Genomic DNA, 26297 nt, shown 5'->3' on the forward strand with positions numbered 1-26297 from the left:
ATTTACGTACTGACTTATTCATTTGTTAAATCACCAAACAAAGAGAAAGAATGTTTATGGTTTGAAGGGCTACTTTAAAGTTTAAAGATGATTACAGCCCTCGCTGAAGAAAACAGAATTATCGTTCTTCTCTCCCTTTCTTTTTCTCTCCCACCCCCTCGCTACTCTCTTTCTCTCTTTCTCTCTCTCTCTCTCTCTCTCTCCCTTTCCTGTTTCTTTCTTTAATTTTTATTGTGTTGGACAAAATGCAGAATTAAAATCAAATCAAACGAATAGTATAATTGTATGAGCAACAATGTACATTATGAGGTATTAATCCTCATTACCAATTCCCTCGGCGAGGACTTAAGCCGTCGGTACTCTGGTTGCTTACTTACACGCGTACACATGCTTTCTTTCAAACCAAACCATACGGCTCTCAAGAAGAACATACATGAATGAAATTCCAATAGAGTAATTCATACCTTCTCAATCCTCCCATCTAGATCCAAATGGATGGCGCGCGCTTTACTGTAAGAAGCGCCGATCCCCATTCCGCCGCAGAGTGTATGCGATTGCTCTTCGGCGAAATAAACGGTTCTCAATCACGACTCCTCCAATTCATACAATCAATCAATAGATTACAAACGTCGCTGCTCTCTGTGTTCGATCACCAAAAACAAAATATGCCATGGATCCTTCCTTCCTCCTCGCCAAAATGTAATTTACACTTTTCCCCGCCAAATTATGTCTTTTCCCGCCAAAACGGCTAATAATGGAACGGTAACTGTTTAAAACGAAGGCGTAAGCAACCGTGTAGAAGAAGTTATATTTGAATTCACAGACTGTTATTTAGGATGCGTGAGTTCTGCGTTTATCGGCATTATTGTTCGTTCGCTGTTTTCGTCCCTGTACCGCATTCGTCGTGTTATCCTCTTCTTCGCTGCAAATCGCTGGGAAGCGCGCCTATTATGAAAATGACACGGTGGTTGCTATGACAACCGTTCGCCCGAAGCCATATGATAGTGAGGGCAGCTCGTCGTGAAATAAAAAAAGTTTTTTTTTTTTTTTTTGTGCAAATGAAGGAAAGCGAGTTTCATAGCAACCGGTTTAGGTCCTCCATGTGAACTTATAAGACGTCAGTGCAGGAGAAAACCAGCACATTATGAAATCTAGAATTATGAAATCACCATGTCGAGTAAAGGAATGTTTTTTACCGCATGTACAGTTTTCTTTTTAAAGTGATGATTTTGATATATTTCCCGACTACGCATAAAGTGTTTCACAAGAATACAAACGGCAGTAACTATAACCATGATAGGAGTAAAAGAGTTTGTTTCATTCTGCGCTCATACCCCCCCCCCCCCCCCACACCCCCTTATGAATCAAATCGTACCTCTGTTTGGGTCGAATTTGCATTATAGGAGTGCAAGTTCGCTGTAGTAGATATCCATTGTCCGTTTTATTGAAGCCGATAGTGGCACATATACATTCGAGTCATGCCAAATGGCATTAGATGTGTAAATGTTGTTGTTATGTATAGTGGTTCGTTCTTGATTTGACTTTCACACTAAAGGTTGATGGTTCGAATTCCATCCCGTCACTAGCGTCCTTTGGGAGGACATTATAATCCATATTTGCCAAACCCAACCAAAGGGGAAAATGGGTATCTCGTAACTGATGGGCTTAGGCCTATTATAAGTGCAGAACCTGAAAAAAGAGCAATATTTACACTGATGTGACCATCCTTTGTAAATCAAAACCAATTAGAACTATTGTAGTAATTCGTTTTTTAGTTATCATTTCTTTTTGTATCATCTCATGTTTTGTAACTTTTCAATGTCTTTTTGTTGTTTTGCGGCTACTCTTGGTTTTGCGTATATTATTATTTGTTCCTGTTATCGTCCTGCCCTAATGCTCGGCTTTTTGGAGCGCTTATCTTGTATTCGCTCTTCTATCTATCTATCTATGTGAGTAGGCTTGATAGAAACAGAGAGAGAGAGAGAGAGAGAGAGAGTGAGAGAAAGAGAGAGTTGGAGAGAGAGCAAGATAAAGAGGGTATTTTAAAATACTGAGAGCAAGTAGCGGAGGAATGACTGCATGGATGATAAGAGGTAGGAGCGTGACGAGAAAAATAAAGAAAATGAGAAGATTAAACGTGATATCCTACCATCTGTCTGCAGTAAAAGAAAGTGTCATGCAGCTCCACTTTCTGTTAACGGCCCTGAGATGGCGCTGTTCATACTTGATAGGCTGCTTGATGAACATGGTCGTCTGCCACCATCACCTTTTCCCCATTGGTCCCTCCTCTTTTGACTTGTTATCATATCCATGTTACCTGCTTTCTCTTTTGCATCATTAGGGAGTTTTAAATTTGCACGATGAGAACGTGGACTGTGAAGTGTGTAATCCTTTTAAGGCAATATGACGTCCTTTTAAAGTGACTTGGTAACATTGTTGAAGGTTGATGACAAAATTGCTTAATTTGTGTATAAAATGTTAGTTACTATATTCATTCTACTATACAATACCCTCTGACATGCAAAAAAAATCCTGAAAAAATTCTCAAACCACGAAGATATCTATGGTTTTCTTTGAAGGAGTCGATGTATGACACCCTCTAACAGTGATTAACAGTAAATTCTCCCAACCATTTTCCATGAAAAAAAAGACATAAAGCAGGCTATAAAAAATCTATCAACACTTAAATGTCTGGAATGGAATGTAGAGCCATTTTATTGCTTTGTGACGATTTCCATTCACCTAAAATGTAATTGAATTGTAATAATATAGTTGGGAGAATTAAGGAATCGATCAGATCAGTTTTTTCCAATTTGTACCATGAATAATGGTCCGTTTTTACTCAACTTTTCAGACTATCTTTAATTGTACATCTAGCGTTGAAGTCATTACCTTAGCACCACTATCTCTCATCTGAACAATGTTACACAGTCCCTTAAAGGCACTGGCAGTGACGTCACATTGCTTTATAAGGGTGTCACACGTACAAGCAGTCCACGTTCTCGTCGTGCAAATATAAAAGTCCCTATTAATGACCCACATTAAGATAAGATGTACGTGATCTATTTCTTTAAGTAATTCACCTTTTTCAAGACAAACGATCAAAAGTATCCTCCTGGTATTTCAAAGTTGAATGATGCTCGTTTCTCTTCTCTTTCTCTTCTCATTTCATCTTCCAACGCGTGTGGCATGTTACTAAGTGCTTTATAGGTCTTGTATATTATTAATATCAATATCTTGTAACGGAAGAAGGAATGCAATCTCAATAATATTAAAGAATAAGGATATTCCTTATTATGTTGTGTACATGTAATTTGCGCTTGCATTTCACCATAATGATCAGCCTACAGTATAATCTCTTTTTCTCCCCCCTCTCTTTCTCTCTCTCCATCTGTATCTCTCTCTTTATCTCTCTCTCCATCTCTCTCTCTCTCTCTCTCTCTCCCAACGTATATATCTTTTGTATCTACCTACCTATCTATGCAGCTATAACATTTATATATCTATCTATCCTTTTTTTCTCTCCCTCTTGCAATATTTCGTTTTATACTTTTTCTGTCTCTGCCTAGTGTATGTTTATTCCCTTTTTTGTATCATTGTGCCACTAGTTTTATTGAGTGAACTTACACTCAAAACGCCATCCATTGTATGTTAAATCTTATTTATTGTTGTTTTGTTGTTGCGAAATTGACTATGCTTTGTAGTTTGTTAAATGTGTTTATATTCAAATTCGTGATACGCGAAATGAGAGAAAAATGCTAATACATTTTCCATAAAAATTAACATTTAATATATACCTGATGAGTTAGCATAGAAACATGGATTAGCAGTATAACACTTAAGAGAGATAAAAAGAGCAACATGCAATAATATTGTCGGTACATAATAATATTTGAAAATCTGTTCCCTAAGAAATAATTTGCAATATTAGTTCTGCTTGAACATTGAATCATTCAGCAGACGTACGCGCCTGACCACCACCACCACAAACACGGACGCACATATACACGAACAGCCCAACCACCACACCACAATTACACAAAATACTACCACCCAATCTTTTTATTCTAAGTATGAACCACCGCTCCTGACTCAATTCGATGAAAAAAAATCAATAATTATGTGCTTCATCGATATTTGATGTTAAATAGTTTTCAGGGCTAAATATCTCAAGCTAACGAGCAATTCAATTTAAATTCCACTAAATTATGGCTAATTGCATTTGATTCGAATTTTGAGAAAGTTAGTTGTGACACATGCATCTACGCAACAAGAGCTTTCATAGGTCAGATTTTGGCGCCAAGAAATGGACCCTGTTTCATAAAACTTGATATCAATATCAATAACAACTTACAAGCTACGGTTATACGCTACTGAAATCAAGGCATCTGATTGGCTGAGAGCAAATTCATCATAGAAATTTCGCATTTGTTATAGATAAAAACTTGTATGAAACTGGCCCCTGATCCCCTTCCAAGTTTGGCCAAACTCTGTATTATGATTATGGCCTTGTATCATGTGCATGGTTGGGGATGGATCTCAACACGTTCTTACCGCTTGAAAATAAACATTGAGATAACGACATTTAGGATCGAGGCAACAGCAAAGGCGTAACTAGTGTCAAGCCCTGCAGCCGAGGACACCAGATCACAGCCTCCCGGTGTAGTATTGTCTGCGAGAGGGGAAGGCGGCATGCAGTTTTCGGCGCCGTCACAGACGCAGATGGTAACGCCACATATGCTCTCGAAAGTCAATTCATCTTCAGCTGACATCACGGCCAACGAATCAGCCACTTTCAAGTACTCTTCCGCACTTGCTTTGTCGAGGCATGCATCTCCCTGGGGGATCAAGGAAGCACCTTCTAGGGATGCACATCCACGTTGCTCCTTCGTCAGCATCACATTAGGCCCTACATTTAAAATCAGATTAGATATGACGATATATAATTATAATAACGACAACTTATAGTTATAGTTAAAATCAAGTAAACTTTTATTTCTCATGTAAGAATATATACAGTTAAAATAATTTACAGATGGCATCTTCTGTAAAAAAAAAGAAAACGATTGCCTACTGACGTGCTTATCGAAATGATAGTTGTTACTATACTGAGATGTTCATTGTATACGCCTTTTAAATGAGACATGGCGCGTGAGGCGTCATTTACCTGACGTAATATTGCGTCACCTTGTGCTGTGTGTTGCTATGGGAGCGTATAGGCTTGTTCTGATCTTTCACCGAAAACAACATATAAACCGGTGCGGGTTTTGTTGGTGTACATGTTAATACACGACAAATGCGCGCAACAAAGGACGTGCGCGTATTCACTTAGACACGAATGTGAAGTATATCCATAAGTTACATTTCACGTCATCAGAAGAAAAGAAAAACAGCCGCGGTTTGGAACGTCACACTTGAACGAGCTTTAACAGCTTCAAAAGAAGAACAAAATAGATATTACAGTGACACTGCGTTCAACTACTAGCGTGTTGGTGATGCCTGTACAAGTCTGATCAACGCAGTCGATAACGCAATCGAAATGACGCCTCGTATAATTGCCTACGCTTATCAGGAACTTGTTATCAATGACAAGTTACAATACATGTTATAAGCTATTGAAACCCTTGTATTCGATTGGTTGAGAGTAAAGCTGTTATATAACGTATGCATTTGTTTAATTGATATGATAAATTTCATGAAACGGGGCCTAAGAATGTGAACCCAAATGATGCTGGTGGCATTAGTTCAATACTATTTTACCACTATTTATTGTTTAGCATTCGTTATACGATGTCATTCCCACATGTTGCGTGAATGACTGCGCCAGTCGTTGACGTAACACTGTGTCAACAATGACACCTCGCGCGCAGCGCAAGTCGATGGTGACGCTCACCTGAGTCACGGCTATAGGAGGCGTTGACTTCCACTGAGATACAGCTTGATACGCCAGCGGGACACGTCACACTGGTCGGGTTATCTGAACAGGAGGGAATTCCCTTGTCGGCAGCGATGGCAACATCACTCTTTGAGGTAATATCCATGCACGTGACACATGTTATAGCATTGCCTGGTTCTGTTAAATGACAAAATGAAGTTAAGTAGCATGCTAGCATAAACTCTCTTTAAAGTGATCGCTTTACAGCGTGATTATGACTAGCGATCGCAACGCCAAAGCTTACTTAGTGCACTGACACGTGTAAACTTCCATGTACCGGTGTGCATGGTAGACAAGCTTATGTGGAAAATAACATTCATCTGTGCATGAAATACCGAGAGAATCTCGTCCAACAGTAGGGTTTTTCCACCCCCCTAATCCAGCGTTGCCAATTTCAAAATTGATTTCCTTTCATATTATTTCTGGGAATTGTGAAAAAAATATTATAGAAGTTGCACGGATGTTTTGGGCTGTCCATCATATTGCACGCCATTTGTATTATTATAATCATTATTATTGTAATGATTATTATCATAATTCTTATTATTATTTGATATATTAGTAGTAGTAGTAGTAGAAGTAGAAAAATAAGTAGCAATAGTATTCATCGATTTATTAATTTCTTCTCCTCTTTTTATTCTCCATCGTTCTTCTTTCTTTTCTTCTTCTTCCTTCTTCTTTCTTCTTCTTTCTTATTTGCCTTCTTCTCAATTTAAAAATAATTCTAAAAATTAACAGCAACAGCATTCAACGAGCACTGAAATTATCTCAGATAGAGTTTGGTCTAGAGAGGAACTTCTCTGAGCTCCATGACTATTGACCCGAGGGCGCGAATGTGCGCGCGTGTCGCAACTTTCACTCTCAATACGCCATGGTGCAGCTACTATTTACCTGGGGCAGGCTCCGTCATCGGAACGACCGGTGAGGGCGGGGTACACAAGTCCTCGCTATCGCACACACAAAAGCTTAGGCTGAAATTCAGGTATATCGCACGAAGATAGGGCTTCAGATTGGTTCCAAAGTCTGGCAAATCTGCTTTGACAATTTCAACTGCTGCATCGTCTAGGCATACGTCTCCACCCGGGCTATACCGCGTGTCGCATCCTCGTAATAAGTTCGTCATGGTTATGAGACCTTCTGCAAACCGATACATTAGACCACGTTATATTGAGGACGATGATGATTATAATCATAATCAGCATAATGATAATAATGATAATGATCGTGATAAAAATAAACATCAGTTGGTTTATTTCCTCTTTTTAACATCATTAAAAACCAAAACTAATTTAAACAAAATATATGTGTGTCTTAAATCTGTATTTAAGTGATCGTTGAGATGCTCTAACGCAACGTTCAAGTTTACTCCGTAAACTCACGAGCAGTCGCGTACTAGATGTCACCGTAAGCAGAAATCTCTACTCCTAGTCAAACAACATTTTAACCTCTGCATTCGATATAGGTGAACTTTGTATGTTTTAGTAGTGAAGTCAGAGAAAGTGCCAGTTAAATATTTGTTAATTTCCTGTTCCAATTTTCTTTTGCGTAAGGTTGATGGTAGATAATAATAATAATAATATTGGATATTCATAGAGCGCACATATCCACCCTGCAAGGTGCTCAAAACGCTCCAATATTACCCCGGCCCTGCTAGACTACCGATTTCGGTATCATTCAAGGAATTCCTTCCTACCGGTCCCCATTTACTTTACCTGGGTGGAGTGTGGCAAATGTAGATCAATGTCTTGCCAAAGGTCATTAGTGCTGCTGCGGGATTCGCACCGCGGACCTTGTGATCGACATTCCGGCGGCGTATCCACTCATCCACGACACCTATACATGTCTTTGTCATGAAACTTGTGACATCTTAATCGCAATCTACCTCTCGAGGCTTCTCAAATGAGTTCATAGCAAAACTTGTCGGTGTTCTAAGACCTCATCATTATAGTTTATTTGCCTGTTTGGTTTCTGAAATATCTTTTAATAGTTTGTTCTTACCTGTTTCATGCATGAAGTTAAACAGGACTATCATTGTCAAGCAGCTGGCATTTCCTCTGCAATTTGCCTGTGTAGGCTCCGTACATGAGCTTCTAACCTGATCTGATATGTTCAAAGCCTCGGCGTTCGATGAATATATCGATTGACATTGGTTGCAGGTTATGGCCTCCCCTGCATTCAGAAAAGGAAGAAATTAAGATTCTTCTCCTTGATGTTACTATATCTCTTTTACCCGGTGACAATTGAATACAGGGACCTTTCGTTTATTTTAGGTATATTTCTTTTAAATACAATTACAAAAAATATATATTTTATCGGTGACCAAAATTTGCTTGAACCTTATGTCTGAAAGTACATCGGGCCAGACCCATGCATTGTATTCCCACTTAATAAAATAATTTTTGATTCATTTCTTTGTTTTACAAGAATCCAGTGTCGTACAATAAGTGCAGGAATTATTACGTTGTAGAACATACTGTCACTTGAAAGGAAACATGCTGCATGCATGGCTGCATAATTCTGAGCATAATAAGCAAATAACTACCGTTGGTGAAGGTGATGGGACAAACTATCACTTCCGAGGCGATCTGGATGTAGCTATCTTTCCGAAGCGAAGCTGAGGAAAGATAGCGTATACATTCTGATCGACGAGGAAGTGATAGTTTGCCATCGCCTGAAACCAAAAGGTGATTATTTGCTTTATATTCCACATATAAAACAATTTACCAACAACAAGAAAAGGACGTGTATGCATCTAGATGAAAGACACCAGGCCAAAATTCACACCAAAAAAGTTAAAAGTTTAACCCAACCCCGTGAGGGTACGGTGCGCGCATGTGTTTGCTTTAATTGCGCTCATTGGTAATGCGCGCTTAATTACGCCTGTTTTAGTGCGCTTTTGGATAATCTTCAGTGAAAGTGTGTTGCCCTGTGTAGATAGTACATCTATCTTCAGTGAAAGTGCGTTGCACTGTGTAGATAGTAGTACTATCTACACAGTGTAACGAACTTTTTGCTTCTCCCATCAATAATGGGCGAACTATCTTTCATCACGTGATTTACTTTTGACCAATCGTAGAGCAAGATTCTTAGTATGTGGAATATAATTTATATATCATGATCTAGTGTATTCTATATCATATTATATTATGTTATATAATATTATTTCTTGACTGCTTAAGCGCCTTATTATTGGAGCTCAGCTACGGTCGTGGTAATAATGTGATACCTTTTATTAAGTGTAGAGTATATATATACATATATATATATATATATATACATGAAGTAGCTGTCCTATATCAAGTGACTTATCATAATTATTATTGTTACTACTGTATGTCGTATTTTTTTTAAATTTCATATTTTGTTGTATAGTAGATATAAAATTATGTATTGAATGGCAATATACATACAAAATTATTGTAATTTCTTCACATGATGCTGCATTCAATCCAGGGAGGAAATAATTTCACCCGTCTAACTGTGACGACATCAAAGCATGATCAGTAAATATTTCGCAGCGTACCAGCAAGAAATCAATTGTTAATAGTCGATATTAGATAGCTTAGACAGATACCGAGATGTGATTGGTCCAGAGCTCGTCACGTGATATCAATTGCGAGGATCCAAATTGTTATATTTTCCTGGCCGGTTATATCTTACCAGCTGGTAAAATGAATATATTTTTAATCAATGCATGTCGCCCTCTTGAGGACTGTATGTCACCAATTACACACATTACACCATTACCGAGAGTCATTTTTTGTTTCCAGTATTTTTTCTTCATGATTTTTTTCCCCCTTGAAATTATTTTTTCGATTTTTTTTTTTCCCCAAAAAAATGTTTTTTAGGGCAATGTTTTGTTGTGTTCTCCCTTAAAATTATTTGTTCCATTTTTTTTTCTTCCCCAAAAAATTCCCTCAGCGCTGCGCGCTTTGGGAAAATATAACCACTTGGGAAAATATAACTCCCTTCAGCAGTCCAAATAATGTTATTACACCCCCTGCCAGTCAATAACTGTATAATAACGACTGTACTTTTGAAGGCCATTGTGACCGGGGGAAAAATTCAACTGCGAGCTGGCCGGGGAAATCATACTGCACAGCAGGGCCGGCGATCCCGGTAATACGATTGGAACGTCCCCCTCCCCTCAATTTTGTAAGGAAGGTAATCCCCCCCCCCCCTGGAAAATTTGAAAAAAGCGCACACACAAAAAGGTCGAGCAAATACTGACTAAAGACTGCAACGCACTTTTAAGCTCTGGAGGGCCTAAGAGTGCACCATGCGCACATCTTCTTACTCGGTCGCTAGCCTCCGTCGGATGATATCCTTCAAAATGTACCAGTAAATATTGAAGGAAATATGTATTCCGTAGGTATCACGTAACCACAGTTTTCACTGATTTGTAACATGGCACTTAGCAAAGATGTCTCCATTAAATTTGATTACATTACGAGAATGGCCTATTTCCTCGAATGACCATCAATACAAATGCATACAATACAATGTTAACCAAGAAATGTTTTCAGCAACTAGGCAGAATAGGATATTTTGGATAACATGATGAACTGTTCAAGCCACGAGTATTACAATTTCATTTCCACAGTCGTGTTCGCAACGCTCATTGATTGTCCACTGTAATTTATTCTTCATTTGCCTAATTTTCAATTGATTATTAACCTCCGAAAGAAGTAATTAAAATTATGATTTCCAATTTGAGTTTTGGAAACGCCCTCCTCTCAAAAAAATGAAATGGAAGCTCTTATTACCAATCATGTGAAAGAATATGTTTTGACTAATATGTGATGATACACATTTTTGCCCGGAAACCGCCTACTAATTGATATATTTGGTAAATTATTATATCTATCCGGAGTGGAGAGATATCGCGTAGCCCCATATACATCTTTCTGTGTACAGTGCTTGTAACTTTACCAAGATTCAAGGATCAGAAAAAGTTGATCACGTAGCATGTAAGTATTGATGTGTACTGCAAGGTTCTGAAGTCATCAACATCATAATAAATTCGGCCCAGTCTTGGTAAAGTAACAATCACTGTACACAGAAAGATGTTAATGGGACTACACAATGGTGTTGGGGCTACTTACCTTGATTTCTTTACCTTTCTATGCTCATTACTAAGCCAGTATACATTTTCTACCAAAATTGTTTGGCAAATGAAATTTATTTGTAATATTGAACATTCAGTGTAAGTTTCGTTTGTTTCTGTGAGATTTTTTTAATTTTTTGTTTTACTCAAGTTTATCTTTCATCAAGTGTTACAAAATATTAATTTATTCCCAATCTGACTTGAAGTTAATTTTCCCAGGTCGCTATATTTGTAATATTGAACATTCAGTGTAAAGTTTCGTTTGTTTCTGTGAGAATTTTTTTTTTTTTGTACTTAAGTTTATCTTTAATCAAGTGTTACAAAATATTAATTTATTCCCAAACTGACTTGAAATTAATTTTCCCAGGTCGCTTAAACAGTTTACAATTTCGAATACAATTGTTATAAATCAATGCATGAAGGCAGGCAATTTTGTACATTCAATTATTAAAGGAAAACGCCAAAATAAAGCTAATTTGTAGGCAGTCAAACAAGCAACATATATTGTATGTGAATCATTTGCTGTTCTAATATCTTATGTAATACCAGGGGCGGATCCAGCCGGCGGCAAGAGGGGGGGGGGGGGCAAATCTTGAGAAAATATTTAGCGGCGAATCAGCCAGCCGGCGTACGGGGAATGGGCGGGGGGGGGGGTTAAGATTATATATATATTTTTTTTCTCCAATTTTGGGGGGAAAATGTTGCGCCGACTCAGCCAGCCGGTGAATAAGCGGGGGGGGGGGGGGGGGGGGGGGGGATGCTGGAGAGGAGGATCACTATTTTTTTTATTTTTTTTTAAGGGTGGGAGGAGGTGAAGCGCCATTTTTACATTACTTTCTTTTTAACTCTTACTTTCACCTATCCCAGATAACCCTAAGTTTTTTGTTGCTGTTTCCTATGGAGTTGATAATGCATGATTAAAATAAATAGAGAGAGGGAGAGAGAGAGAGAGAGAACGAAAGAGAGAGAACCACCATCATTATGCAATGGTTCAGGGTTTGTGTAATGTACATTTGAAACCATTTCTTAGCGTCTCAACGTTAACAAAATAGTGAAACTATTTTTGAGGAAAAGCACTGTACTGAACTGAATAAAGAATAATAACTTTATATTGGCTCATACTAATACTGATACGAGCTACAGACAATTTGGTATCGGCAAAGTAAGATGGGGTACTTTTTCATAGAGGTACTCCAAAATGACATTCTGATACTCAACATTTTGTTCTGTATTCATATGTACATGTATATATACCCATAATACAACTGATATTTATGATTTCTTAACGTGACATAGCTTCTTCTCCCCCTGTAAACGAAAAAGAAAACAAGGTTATTTAATAAAAGGATCTTGCGACAAATAATCATTGTGATTCAAATTGATGCAAAGATTTTTTTGAATAAGCAATGCTTTTCACCAGAATCTTCTTTGTAAAAACGACTTTCACAATTCTCGGCCATGCAATTCTGCCACTGTGCTGTAAGATCACTTTCAGATTAGGAGAAGTGTATTCTTTAATGGGTATTTTAAATTGAATGGAACGTCTCAACTCAGTAAGCATGGCTGATATTTGTAAAAGTTGTTTTTACATAGAAGATTCTGGTGAATAGCAGTGCTTATTCAACCAAATATTTGCGCAATTTGAATCACAATCATTGTCGCTTAATCCCTTTAATGACCTTGTTTTCTTTCTCGTCTGCAAGGGGAGAAGAAGCTATGTCACGTTAAAGACACCATAACGATCAGTGTTGTATGCGTATACACAGGCCCCGAGGAACGTTTATTAAAGTGGGGGGGGGGGTGCTAAAGTATTTACGATCAGATAGAGGGTAGCGAGCGAAGCGTAAATTGGTGTGGGGGTTTAGGAGCGGGAAGCTCAGGAGTTTTAGGCATTTAATTACGGTCAGAGAAGCATGCCGCATTTGTGTCACTGGCAGGTCGCAATATTTGTGATGAATGACGTAAATCATGGTCTGTAGCAATATTTAATTTAAATGAGACACTTGCTAAAGACTAACAAAATTAATGTTGACCATTTACTTTCAAAGGTACATTTTATAAATGAAAATAAAATGTATGTTTAAAATATAATACAAGCGAGTACCGTATCATCTCTTTCTCTCACATATTTCGAAAGTTTGTGGCAGATTTGTTTTTTACAGCAATATATACATGTATACCATTTAAAGCAAGTGTCGCTGAAAGTTGCGCAGTACGTCCTGGACTCACCAAATAACCAAATCTCACGCACGCAACAAAAATTCCCAGGTTGGTATCCGGAAGTTGGAGAAGAATCATTTTCGCATCGTATACTGGTTATAATTTCCATGATTTACACATTTTTTCCAATCTGTCATATAGTGTAACAGTAACGACCAATCTGTGAGTAACCAGGGGCGGATCCAGCCGGCGGCAAGAGGGGGGGGGGGGGGGGCAAATCTTGAAAAAATATATAGCGGCGAATCAACCAGCCGGCGAACGGCGATTATTTGTGGGGATGGGGGGGGGGAAATGTTTTTTTTTAGGGGGGTCAGGGGGGTCAGGGGGGCCGCTTTTGTGTTTTGTTTTAAAAAATGAGAACTGTACGTTACTATCCCATTTTTTTTTTACCGGTTTGAGGGGCTAGGGGGGGGGGGCGGACCGGTAGAATCGGCCCGTGGATCCGCGCCTGTGTAATACATACCGAATATAAACATGCAGCAAAGTAGCCCAACGACGATAAGTAATTTCATCTTGATTTCTGTCATGGGAGAAGGAAATAAGAGAAATTATGCCTATCAATAGGTTTGAAAATTAAGGTGGTTGTTCTTTATTGGAATCAAAGCGGGCAGTAATATAGCCATTAACAGTTGTACTTTCTTCTAAAAAAACGCTCTGAAAACATTTTGATAAATAAATCCAATACAGTATGAATATATAATTACAATTGTTTTTTCCTCCATACATCTAGGTACATTGAACTCTGCATATTTTAAAAACTACTTAAGGTCTATCAGAAACCGAATAAATTAATATGAAACAAAAATATATAAATAGAAGAACTACACAAAATAACACCCCAAATGCAAATGACATTAAAAACTCGACTAAAGGTGCCGTTATATCGAAGTTTAAAACTTCTTTGAACACTCTATGTACTATTTCCCGCTATTAAATAAAATGTAACATTTACTTCTTTTTTTTTGGTTGTGTTAATATGTTGAATATGTATGGGGGAAATTATATTGAACCCATGGTGTAAACGAGAAAAACAAATACAATCAAATAAACTTGCATGGGTGCTTACTTCTCGACCTAAACATAATAAGAGGAATTTATAACGACTTAGGTTAACAAAAAACAACGTAAACCCATTCCAAAAAAAAAGTAGACTTTCCAAAAAAGTCTAAAAAAATGGACCGTTTCATGCAATTTCAGATGGTCTAAAATAATACTTTTTCACTCAAATAGAACCAAATTTCTTGGGTTACAGAAAATAATGGTCCTTACCTTTGTCGTTATAGAATATTGTTCTTGCAAGTATCCATCAAAGGTTCGTCGATTGCCACACTTTGATCTGTACAAGGTTTGTCGATTGCCACACTTTATTCTTACCAACGTTCGTCGATCGCCGCACTTTACTTTAACCAAGGTTCGTCGATTGACACACCTTGATCTGTCCAAGGTTTGTCGATCGCCACACTTTACTTTGACTAAGGTTCGTCGATTGCCACACTTTGATCTGTACAAGGTTCGTCGATTGCCACACTTTATTCTTACCAACGTTCGTCGATCGCCGCACTTTACTTTGACCAAGGTTCGTCGATTGCCACACCTTGATCTGTCCAAGGTTTGTCGATCGCCACACTTTACTTTGACCAAGGTTCGTCGATTGCCACACTTTGATCTGTACAAGGTTTGTCGATTGCCACACTTTATTCTTACCAACGTTCGTCGATCGCCGCACTTTACTTTGACCAAGGTTCGTCGATTGCCACACTTAAATTCTTTCCAAGGTTTGTCGATCGCCGCACTTTACTTTGACCAAGGTTCGTCGATTGCCACACCTTGATCTATCCAAGGTTTGTCGATCGCCACACTTTATTCTGACCAAGGTTCGTCGATAGCCACACTCTACTCTTACCAAGGTTCGTCGATCGCCACACTTTACTCTTACCAAGTTTCGTCGATTGCCACACCTTGAACTGTCCAAGGTTTGTCGATCGCCACACTTTATTATTACCAAGATTCGTCGATCGCCACCCTTTACTCTGTCCAAGGTTCGTCGATTGCCACACCTTGATCTTTCCAAGGTTTGTCGATCGCCTCACTTGACTATTATGTTCGTCGATCGCCACACTCTACTCTGACCAAGGTTTGTCGGTCGCTGCACTCTACTTTGACCAAGGTTTGTCGATCGCCACACTTGACTATAACTAAGGTTCGTCGATTGCCACACTTCACTCTTATCAAGGTTCCTCATTCACCATACTTTACTCTTACGAAGGTTTGTCAAGAAAAAAAGTGTCCCCCCCCCCAATAATAATAAAACATGTCTTAATTTGATACCAGTGTTTGAAAAAAAGGAGTATTTTTTTAGACTCTATAACTCAGATTCTACTTCATTTCAAGCCAAATTTCCTTCCCAGGTGTGCAACAGAATTGCAAAAGCTCATTTACTGTGCAGGGGCAGACACTCTTTCCCCTCCCCTCCAAACACACCTCCTGTCACTTGGTCTCTATGCTCCCTCGGGAATCGGTCTTGTCTGCATCTGGTATATCTTGTTCATGTTGTTGTATCATAAGTATATGTGGTGTTATGCTTTAAATGGGCATGAACATTAATTCTTGGCGTGCATATTTTGGTATAATTATGTTTTCTTCATGACAAAAGTTTAACTTGATCACAATCGGTAAAATCATTATGCACTTAACCACATATAACTGAATTGTAGGACCGGTATGGACCAGATTGCACATTATTAAGAAGAAAATGCAAAATCTCCCTATCGTGGGAGAGGGAGACACCGCTCAAACATCCTCGGACCCTGCCCTCACCCACCCCCCCCCCCCCAACCCCCAACCCCCAGCTCAGTTGCTTCACTCCCTCACAAAGTCTCAAGCTCTAAGTTTGCAACCCTGCCAATCTTGCCATTATGCTATACCTGGTGATGAATGGATGAAGACTTTCTTCTGACCCCAAAATTGTTTGCTCATTACAGCACTGTCAATGGCTATTAAGAATCATTGTAAATATGTATAAATAATATGTGAACAGAAATACTGTATGTATTCAAAGTCAATACAATTGACATATTATAAATATTGAAGATGCTTTAATTCAAGATCAATGAAGGCTACGTACTGGTTATAACTTCCAGCCCATTTTTAACATATCATGGGTATGACAAATTGCAAAATATTTGTCGTGTGGAAATGTAATTTGTGAATGATATGAAAGGATCATTATTTAGGTACAAAACAATTGCATACAATTCATCGCGTGTGGAATAACAGACTATAACAAACTACAACCACTTTGTTTTATACATTTACCTACATGCACAATAATGCCTATAATTAGAATTACCCAAACCTATAGGAATTATGCTGTGCAGTATATTTCATTCAGACAATTCATGACTATTCAATGCATATCGACACTGTGAACTTATTAAATATCATAAACGAACACATGCATTATATGCCGATAGGCCAAGTTTTGGAAACCCTTCCCATCAAGACTCTGAAATCTCAATAAAATTGGTACAGCTTTTTGCATGGTATGTCTATAAACAATCACAATATTGAGAGCTTTTGAGATCAATGTTCAAGGTTGTCTTTGAACATCTTTGTCACTAATATACAAGAGGCACGAATGCCAAGTGAGTGACTGCACAAGATTATAATGTATATTTTAGTTTAGAAACTACATGTATTCTCTTCAAGGGATATTTAAGTTTTGGTATAGAGGGCTCTACACAAAACCAGCCGCCATTTTCTTTTTTAATGCTTCCTCTTTTAAACAGAGGTTTTTGTGAGATATTAACACTGATAACACTATCACTGCCTGAAATACAAGACTATCACTATCAGGCATTGACCCCATTACCTCCCCCCTAAAAAGATACTCTCCTTGTGTATATGCATGGTACTGTTGTTTTTTTAAAACTATGACAAAATAGCTAAATGGCCCTTTGAGAGCCTGAAACTTTTCAAAGATAAAGAATTAGACATCAGTTACAACTTTTTCTTGTAGCATGGACCTAGATTGACCTCCCATAGGCCATAGCTTAATAAAAAAATGTTGCTTTATATGCATGAGGTATCCCTGAGCAGCAAATTGTTTACAGAATTTTGTAACAAAATTGACATACCATTTTGGTTTGAGCTGAAAAAAATATATAGCAACAAACAATTTGTTTTCTTCTTTCTATTGATGATTAATGAGCATGGGTGGATCTTAAAGAAAAATAACAGTAATCTGATTCAACTCCTGTATTTTAATGGAACAGAGCAATTGAAAATGGTGCTTCGGACGTTACATTTTCCGTAAACAATGTAGACCCTCATTTAACCCACTAGAACAATAAATACATGAGATTGTATATGGTTTGAATGAGCTTATTAGTTACTCCAAGTGATTATATTGAAGGAAAATATAATTTAATTATAGTAGCGCTAATATTCGAAAAATACTCAAAATTTGAAAAAGTTGTCTCAAATTTTCTGTAAACGATTTTGTAACTTCCGAAACAACTTTGAATTTAAAGTAGTAGAAAATATATGAACTGCAGGACATATCTATCCTAACATTTTGTTAACATCACATGGCAGCTACCCACCAAAACAAAAAATTTGCAACACATTATTACAATACTATTTTATGGTTAAAACCAATTTTCCGCAATGTCCAAAGCAAAGAAACCCAATTAAATGATGATAATCCATATTTAAGGGTATCTAGAGTGAATAAATTGTTTTGAAATAAGTTATTATAAGTTTTAACACAAGTCAAATCACAAATCAGGCCTTTCAAATCAAATAATTTTTTGTAATCACAAGAAGGGTGTTTCCGATGTTACACAATGGTGGTTGCACAAATTCTTGATGATGAGCAGTGTCTGATTCATTGAATGAATATTCATCCACATGATGAGTGAAGAGATCGCCATGTTGTTTTCTAGCGCCAACTTGATGATTTTCAGAAGATACATCATCAAGACTCAATTGTGATATATCCATACCATCAATAGACAAATCGTCCTGACTGAGTGAAGTCGAGGGAGCAAATTTTTGCTTTTTCTTGGGAGTACTGGCAGCAATACATACTGGTGCTTCTGCTAGGTCTACATCATGCAGACTTAGTTGCAATAAATCTTGTAGTAACTCACTCATAAATACTGCCTGAATGAAAATCCATGTCATCGATAGACAGATCATGAATATGATTAATCCCTGCTGCTGTAGCCATGTTAGAGTCTTAGACTTGTTATATCTGAAAATATAATGATTATTTTCAATCATGATATGATTGATTGATATTCACAGAGATTAAGTTTTTATAGTTTTTCAATGCAGTAAATGACTCCTGTCAGTAGGCCTATAATGTAGACTTTCTGCTTACTACATGCTCTACAGAAAATACTTCCACTATCCACCTCCCTGCACGATATATCATTGGCCAGAAGTACATCACCTCATCTGCAATGAGTTGGCAATGTAGGTTGATGCACTGTGTTGGTTTGGGAGTACGATTATGGTGTTTGCATTTGCTCTGTGTGCGTGTCCGTGTGTGTGTGTGTGTAAGTGTCTGGGAGCGCGTGCGAGTGAGTGGATGTATGTAAAACTTGTGGCAGGGGCATTATTACATTACGAAAAGCTCTCGTTGTACCCCACCACTATAGCACAGCAGTCAATGTAATCTGGTAGGGTAGCACTACCCCAGTTTTGTTTCTCTCGTTAAAAACTTTGAGAGAGCTACTACTATTACACAGGCACCAATGGAAATCTGATGGGGTCTCACTACCCAGTCAGACCGCAGCGCTCGCCAAATCGCCCGTATTTATTCAAGTCGTATGCACGTTTTTGCTCCTCATGAATACGTAATAAGCAAAAACATGGCACAGTTCTCATCTTTCTGCTATGCTCAGGATTCAAATAATGACATTGAATTCGTCATGAATATTGAGCCAGAACTATAGACATTATAATGTACTATTCAATAAATAGTGAGTGAAGTTTCAAAATTTGAAAAAAACACCCAAAAAAAACTTGCAAAAAAAAACATTTGAAGAGTCGGATATACACGTTAAATAACCATTTTTATCGGGGGTGCATCTCGCTGAATTTTGGCTTACCACATAATGTAGATATTTTCCTAACATAATATTATACTTCCTGTCAATGTCTGTCTCAATACCACTACCCCACTTTCGATTCTCTCCTTAAAAACTGGGACAGAGCCTTGAGGCTCTAAGTGAGAGATTAAGATATTGGATTGCAGTGGGACTCTTCATCATCTTACGTAATACTAGTGTAAACAAACTCTTACTGGGGTCTGCCTGAAAGGAAATGAGAAGTAGGAAATAAGTATTTTACTTGTTTTAAGATATTTTCATGTCCTAAAGTCACTAATAATTTAGATGAAGACCAAAATGAAAGTTCGAACGAAGCAAAATGACCCATAATTGGCAATATAACAACAATTTTAACTCTGGCAGCAACCCCTGCATGTGTCTTTCTCCCTTCTCCCTTCCTTTCCCCTTGTATCATGCTTATCTCTCTCTCGCTATCACCTCATCAAGGTCTCGGTGGGGGTTGATTACAGCGCTATAGTGTTTACTTAGGGCTTAATCACAATCTCAGCTCTAGTACAAGTAGAAATGGTGAAAGTCAAATGGGGGTTTCAATTTTAAACGACGAGTTTTCGTCATGACAGATAAACTTTGTTATGTTAATTGTCAAGGGTATGGAGTTATACAATAATAAATCCATGTTTTGAGGAGGGAACTTTTGCTTCTGTAGGTTTGTTTGTTCATAGACTTAAAACATGTAAGTCTATGGTTTGATAAATAGAGGTCAAGGAATTTAGGAAATGTTAGTTTTGAGCACACTCTTCCAACTACCATTTGAAATCAATTCATGAATGAAATTATATGCTCTTCCAAAGAATAGAATTACAGCTTTTCTAAATCTAAATAAAACAAAATTGTTATGTATCAATTTGAAATAAAAACCTGCAGACTGTGAATGTACATTTACAGTAATTGAAACTTTTTTATAAATAAAATACATGATATATGCAGAAGCAAGCAAATCAGAAATATCAAGTATAGTCATGAAATCCTAATTAAAATTTGAGCTCAAGGCCTCAAAATCCATGCATTACCCCAAAGTTAACATGAAGCGGAAAATATGCTCAGAAGCGATGAAGATCAAGGTTGGATACATGCTTGTAGGTATTTTACATGGTTGAAAGTATGGCTGAAACTCTGTAGCAGCAGCCATGCACTGATTCAAAATTTAGGACTGATCCATGCAGCCTGCTATAGCAAAAAAAAACATGCGCAATAATAATTAAGATGCCTTTTTGTCAAGTTGTGTTATCACCGAACAAACACACTCTCTGGCCCATCAAAAATTAAGCTTTAGTCTAAAAGAAATGGTCTCTTTACTATGAAATACATCCCAATATCTCCATGGAAGTCTATGTAGGCCTATTGTTGTGGGATCGGTGTGTTATGTTATTGGCGGTAGGAGAGGTACATCAATAAATATGAAGAAGTAAGGATAGACTATATTAAGAGTATTTATTATCTCCAAACTTTGGAGACTCGAATCGGTCACCTCATTATGAATTTCCACATTGTAAAATACAAGATGAAGAGAGAGCCAGCTAGAAAGAGGGTCTTGATCAAATGGAGATCAAAACTAATCTCCTCTCTACAAAGCCAGAACATGTCATAATTTATACAGAAGGAAACAAAATGGATATGAGGGTAGGTTAATTGTGTCAAAGGAACAAAAACAAGTTCCCTCTCACAGTCATTTAGCTAACACATGTAATCTGTTCTGGGAAAGGGTCTTATGAAACAAAGGGGGTTTTGGTTATTGGGAGAAAGACAGGAACTCTTTTGTTTTGGAGGTTTGGGGGCTCTTATCGAGTGTATACAATTTGGGGTTTATTTGGCTAGAATAAGTTATTAAACAAATGTCTTGGAAGGAGGTCTGGTATTTCGCAGGGTGGGTCTTATCTGTATTGGGGCATATACTGAGTGATATTACATATTATTACCGAGGGGTGTAGACTTGTACTACCATTACATAACACTATATAAAGGAATTGGTGTGCACCTAAACTTGGACTACAATTTAAGAAGGATACATCATTCTGGATAATCACCATTCGTTCATCATTTCTTTCCTGGGCCTTGATAACTGCATAGATAAGGTGAGAATATTTCTTCTAAGGTATTGATAGTTGCTCACTCAATGCAATTAAAGTATATAGATTATTATTAATGCATGACATATTTCAGCATGAATATTTGTGTTTAACATCTATAATGTACAATAGTCTAGTATATGTGTTATAAATGATTTAAAGATGTATGTGCTCCATTGTTATGATTGTAATTTTGCAAATGACCTTGTATGTAGTGTAACGGCATGATCGAAACCAAAAAGGTACAAAAAGTTTGAAGTTGAAGACTATCAGGCCAAATAGGAATTATTCATGAATCAGTTCAACAAAAAGTATGATGATGCGCCCAGCACCAATCCTGCTTGCATCAGAAAGAAAGAAAAATATTCCATTACAATGGTGTCTTTATTGACTCATTTAAAAGAGAACATATTTTTTGGATCAAAAGATTTGTTTTGTTAAGCTCTGTTTATATGCAAATTAGGCCTAATTTGCATAATTTATTCAAATGTATCATAGGCATCGTTTAACAATGTTAAATCTGAGATGCACGGCCCTACGTGTTATCAGTGTCTGTGACATTGTGTAATATTGAAGCCCTAAAAAAAATCGCGCTTCAAAATGATCAAGAAGTGCCTCAAAAAAGTTTTTAAAAATCTGTGACCGGTTTTACCAAACTTGTTTTCCCCAATAGACTGTAGTGTGATTTTCCAATCATAAATATCTTAATAATCAGACAGGCGATCGGCTTGTAAAATTCATGGGGTTCCTGATTCACCTAAAGGTTTATAATTATCATTGCAGCATGAGCTAACTCCAGGATTTTGTTTCAGAATCTAAAACAAAGTTACCGGATCCCTTTAATGGAAATGGAATATCTAATGGTGTTTTTACCAATATATTGGAATTTACATATTCCTTGGATCAAAAGAAGAAAATTAAGCCAGAGACACTCTGTATGTATGCAAATAAGCAAATTAGGCTTTATTTTGTGAGATAATGAAAAACTGAGTGTAAGACTTGAAAATGTCTACAATTTTAATGACAGACATCAAATGCATAATTTTGTATGAAAAATGGTTGAAACCACTGCTTTTTAGAGAGCACCCTCTTTTGTTTGAATGGCTTTTTAAAAAATAATGATGGGCCTTTTACTAAGTCACTTTTTCTTTACCTTTCGAGCATGGTGGTGTTGTACTTATTTGTTTGTAATGTTATTGTGCATGTTTTGGATACTAAAGCTCGGCCTTGCCAAAACTATACCACCCCTTTAATGTAATCAGTGTAAAGGCATATCTTTTCAATGCTACACATTGATGATTTAGGGAGTAGAGAGAAATTAATGAACAGATGGATTTGTGATGTAACCAGTTGATTTTTCAACAAAATTAATATGTCCAACAGATAGGGTGCCCTTTCCAATGAAAACGATACCAAGAATAGTCCTTTTGGTAGTGTAGTTTTGCATCTCTTAGAGTGATACCATGTCAGGTTCCCTTTTTTGTCAATTTTTACCAAGTCAATGCGCCTTAGCGTCGAACAATGAGCAATACGTATGCCATTATTAGTGTGCATTCAGCTGTGTGCCAATGATGGGCATAGTTGCTCGATGATATGATGACAGGAACTGCGATTTATAAGGAAGTGACTTGGTAAAAATGGCAAAAGTGGGAACCTGACATGGTCTTACTTAAGACGTCTTACAACAAAAACTACTCGTCCAAAATTACTGTTCTTGGTATCGTTTCTCATCTGAACGGACATTCTATCCGGTGGACACAATCATTTTGTTACTTTATTTTGGAAAGTTCCCCATTGCATTGTTGTTGTTGTTGTTGTGTTTTGTTTGTTTGTTTGTTTGTTTTTTTTGGGGGGGGGGGGCTCCCTGTTTATACATAAACCATTGTTATCAGAGCTAGTTTAAAAGTTGTTTCAATGTAATTTGTAATGAGTGTAACAATGACAATTTTGTTTTCCTTCTATTTTTTTCATATATAGATAATGTTTAAATATCTGCATTACTGAAATGATCTTTGAATTTTTCAAATATTTCTATAACTAGAATATTCATGTTCCTATGATAATATTTTGAAAAACATAAGTCTTCCATATGTATTCATTTAATTCAAATAGTAATACAGACCTTTCACTCTGTAATAACAAGCATTTTTCACTTTCTTAAACCCATGTTACATTAACCCATTTATGAGTGGTTCCCAAAATGTCCTGAACAGGGGAACATGGACTGCAGTTGATTACCAGCACTTGTAAGAGTAATAATAAAGTGAATATCATATATATATATATTTTGAATAAAAACTACTTTGTTGTTTCAAAGATTTGATTATGATTGATATACATTGTTCTGTATGAGATAAGTGTCACATTCAACAAACCTTGGACAGATCAAGGTGTGGCAATTGCATACCTCTGAAAGAGTAAAGTGTGGCGATCGACGAACCTTGGTAACAATGTGGCGTGGAGATCGACGAACCTTTGAAAGAGTAAAGTGTGGCAATCGACGAACCTTAGTAAGAGTATGGTGTGGCGATCGACAAACATTGGAAAGAGTAAAGTGTGGCGATCGACGAACCTTAGTAAGAGTATGGTGTGGCGATCAACGAAAATTGGGAAGAGTAAAGTGTGGCAATCGATGAACGTTGGTAAGAATAAAGTGTGGCAATCGACAAACCTTGGACAGATCAAGGTGTGGCAATCGACAAACCTTGGACAGATCAAGGTGGGGCAATCGACAAACCTTGGAAAGAGTAAAGTGTGGCAAACGACGAACGTTGGTAATAATAAAGTGTGGCGATCGACGAACCTTGGTAATAATAAAGTGTGGCGATCGACGAACCTTGATCAAAGAAAAGTGTGGCGATTGACGAACCTTGAAAAGAGTAAAGTGTGGCGACCGACGAGCCTTGAAAAGAGTAAAGTGCGGCGATCGACAAACCTTGGAAAGAGTGTGGCGATCGACTAGCCTTGGACAGATCAAAGTGTGGCGATCGACAAACTTTGGAAAGAGTAAAGTGTGGCGATCAACGAGCCTTGGAAAGAGTAAAGTGTGGCGACCGACGAGCCTTGGAAAGAGTAAAGTGCGGCGATCGACAAACCTTGGAAAGAGTAAAGTGTGGCGATCGACGAACCTTGGTCAAAGTAAAGTGTGGCGATCGAAAAACCTTGGACAGATCAAGGTGTGGCAATCGACGAACCTTGGTCAAAGTAAAGTGTGGCGATCGACAAACCTTGGACAGATCAAGGTGTGGCAATCGACGAACCTTGGTCAAAGTAAAGTGTGGCGATCGACGAACGTTGGTAAGAATAAAGTGTGGCAATCGACAAACCTTGTACAGATCAAAGTGTGGCAATCGACGAACCTTTGATGGATACTTGCAAGAACATTGTTCTATAACGACAAAGGTAAGGACCATTATTTTCTGTAACCCAAGAAATTTGGTTCTATTTGAGTGAAAAAGTATTATTTTAGACCATCTGAAATTGCATGAAACGGTCCATTTTTTTAGACTTTTTTGGAAAGTCTACTTTTTTTTGGAATGGGTTCGTATTAATTAATGATTGATTTTCTAAAATAAGATACCTAATGTTGGGTAATTTCAAAGTGAAGGAAGTTATTAAAAAAAGAAGGAGTTAAAATGCAACCCAACATGTCACTTACATTTTGTCTGTAAACACCGATTGAAAAGTAGACTGTCCACTAGCTCATCAACTGTTCCGATGCTCGTGACTATTTGTACACAACTAAACGGTTTGCATGAATGATCACCCGCTTAAATAAAAATAAAAAAACATATCTACTGGTGATACGGGGTCAGGGGGGCTACTTGTGGGTGGATCCAGATTAGTGTTTATATGAGGGTGAATAAACTTTCATTTGCAAGGATCAGGCATGAAGTGGGCATTGCCAAAAACCCGTTTATGGCCCCACTTGGATAGGAGTACGTGGTAGGTATATTATATGTACTAGTATGAACTTATTTGAATTTGGAATTGGAAAAAATGAATCCATTGGTCAACAAAATTATCCCTTGAGATACGCTAAGCTGGCAAACTCGTTTACTTATCAGTTATATTCGACCATGGGTCTAAAACCGCGTTATAAAACAGTCTTCAGACTATATTATTTTTTAATCCTGTTCTTCAACAAAACTTAACCAAACACGGAAAAGACAATCATTCCCTTATAGTGGGGGCTGTTAGCGCAAAATAGGGGTTGTTTGGTGCAGATTTTTCTAAAAGCACCAAATTTGGCCCAGAGGTAGATTATACCATACTTTTACGATTTCTGCCGGACGCCAACTAGAAGGGAACCCTCTGGATATGCCATATTTGGCAAATCCAAAATGGCCGACATCTGAGTTAAAAGGGTAGCGTAGTTTCAAAAGAAAAAGCGCTTGTATGATAAAAGTTTATATATTTATGGGGTTTTCGGGGTCAGAGAATCCGATAATAATGTTTTTTTCTTCGATTTTAGATCTCCTCGGGTCATACTGGTAATATTGGTCAAATCCAAAATAGCCGCCATCTGAGTTACATGTCAAGTGTAGTAACGAAAGGAAATGAGCTAGTATGATAAAAGTTTATATATGTATGGGGTTTTCGGGGTCAGAGAAACTGATCATGATGTTCTTTCATCGATTTGAGGTCTCCTTGGGGCTGCCATACTGGTCATATTGGTCAAATCCAAAATGGCCGCCATCTGATAGTTACAGGTCAATAGTAGTTCCAAAAGGACAAGAGCTAAAATGATAACAGTTTATGTATTTATGAAGTTTTCGGGGTCAGAGAATCTGGATATCATGTTCTTTTATAAATTTGAGGTCTACGTG

At 37.5% G+C, this 26297-nt stretch overlaps 2 protein-coding genes and 1 long non-coding RNA gene across 4 annotated transcripts in view; 1 reads left to right on the forward strand and 2 right to left on the reverse strand.

Moving 5' to 3' along the window:
- LOC589578 (high affinity cGMP-specific 3',5'-cyclic phosphodiesterase 9A) overlaps positions 1–877 on the reverse strand; it is a 38077-nt gene extending 37200 nt beyond the window's left edge. For both annotated transcript variants that reach the window (XM_030977934.1, XM_030977933.1), the window contains exon 1: positions 465–877. In XM_030977934.1, coding sequence (XP_030833794.1) covers positions 465–533 — 69 coding nt within the window. In that variant the 5' untranslated portion in view covers positions 534–877. The remainder of the gene's footprint in view (positions 1–464) is intronic.
- On the forward strand, positions 60–21829 carry LOC115921014. The gene is made up of 3 exons (XR_004062677.1): positions 60–79; positions 1301–1302; positions 21189–21829. It is a non-coding gene; the product is annotated as an uncharacterized LOC115921014 (long non-coding RNA).
- LOC100889825 lies at positions 3767–25233 on the reverse strand. The gene is made up of 6 exons (XM_030977935.1): positions 25127–25233; positions 13726–13782; positions 7934–8104; positions 6827–7072; positions 5894–6073; positions 3767–4909 (listed from the first exon to the last, which is right to left on the reverse strand). The coding sequence occupies exons 2-6, from the start codon at positions 13772–13774 to the stop codon at positions 4551–4553; spliced, it is 1005 nt and encodes a 334-aa protein (XP_030833795.1). The 5' UTR covers positions 13775–13782; positions 25127–25233; the 3' UTR covers positions 3767–4550.
- Between the last annotated feature and the right edge of the window lie 1064 nt (positions 25234–26297).

This window comes from Strongylocentrotus purpuratus, unplaced genomic scaffold (genome assembly GCF_000002235.5).
Source record: "Strongylocentrotus purpuratus isolate Spur 01 unplaced genomic scaffold, Spur_5.0 spur5_scaffold_1, whole genome shotgun sequence".
Taxonomy (NCBI): domain Eukaryota; kingdom Metazoa; phylum Echinodermata; class Echinoidea; order Camarodonta; family Strongylocentrotidae; genus Strongylocentrotus; species Strongylocentrotus purpuratus.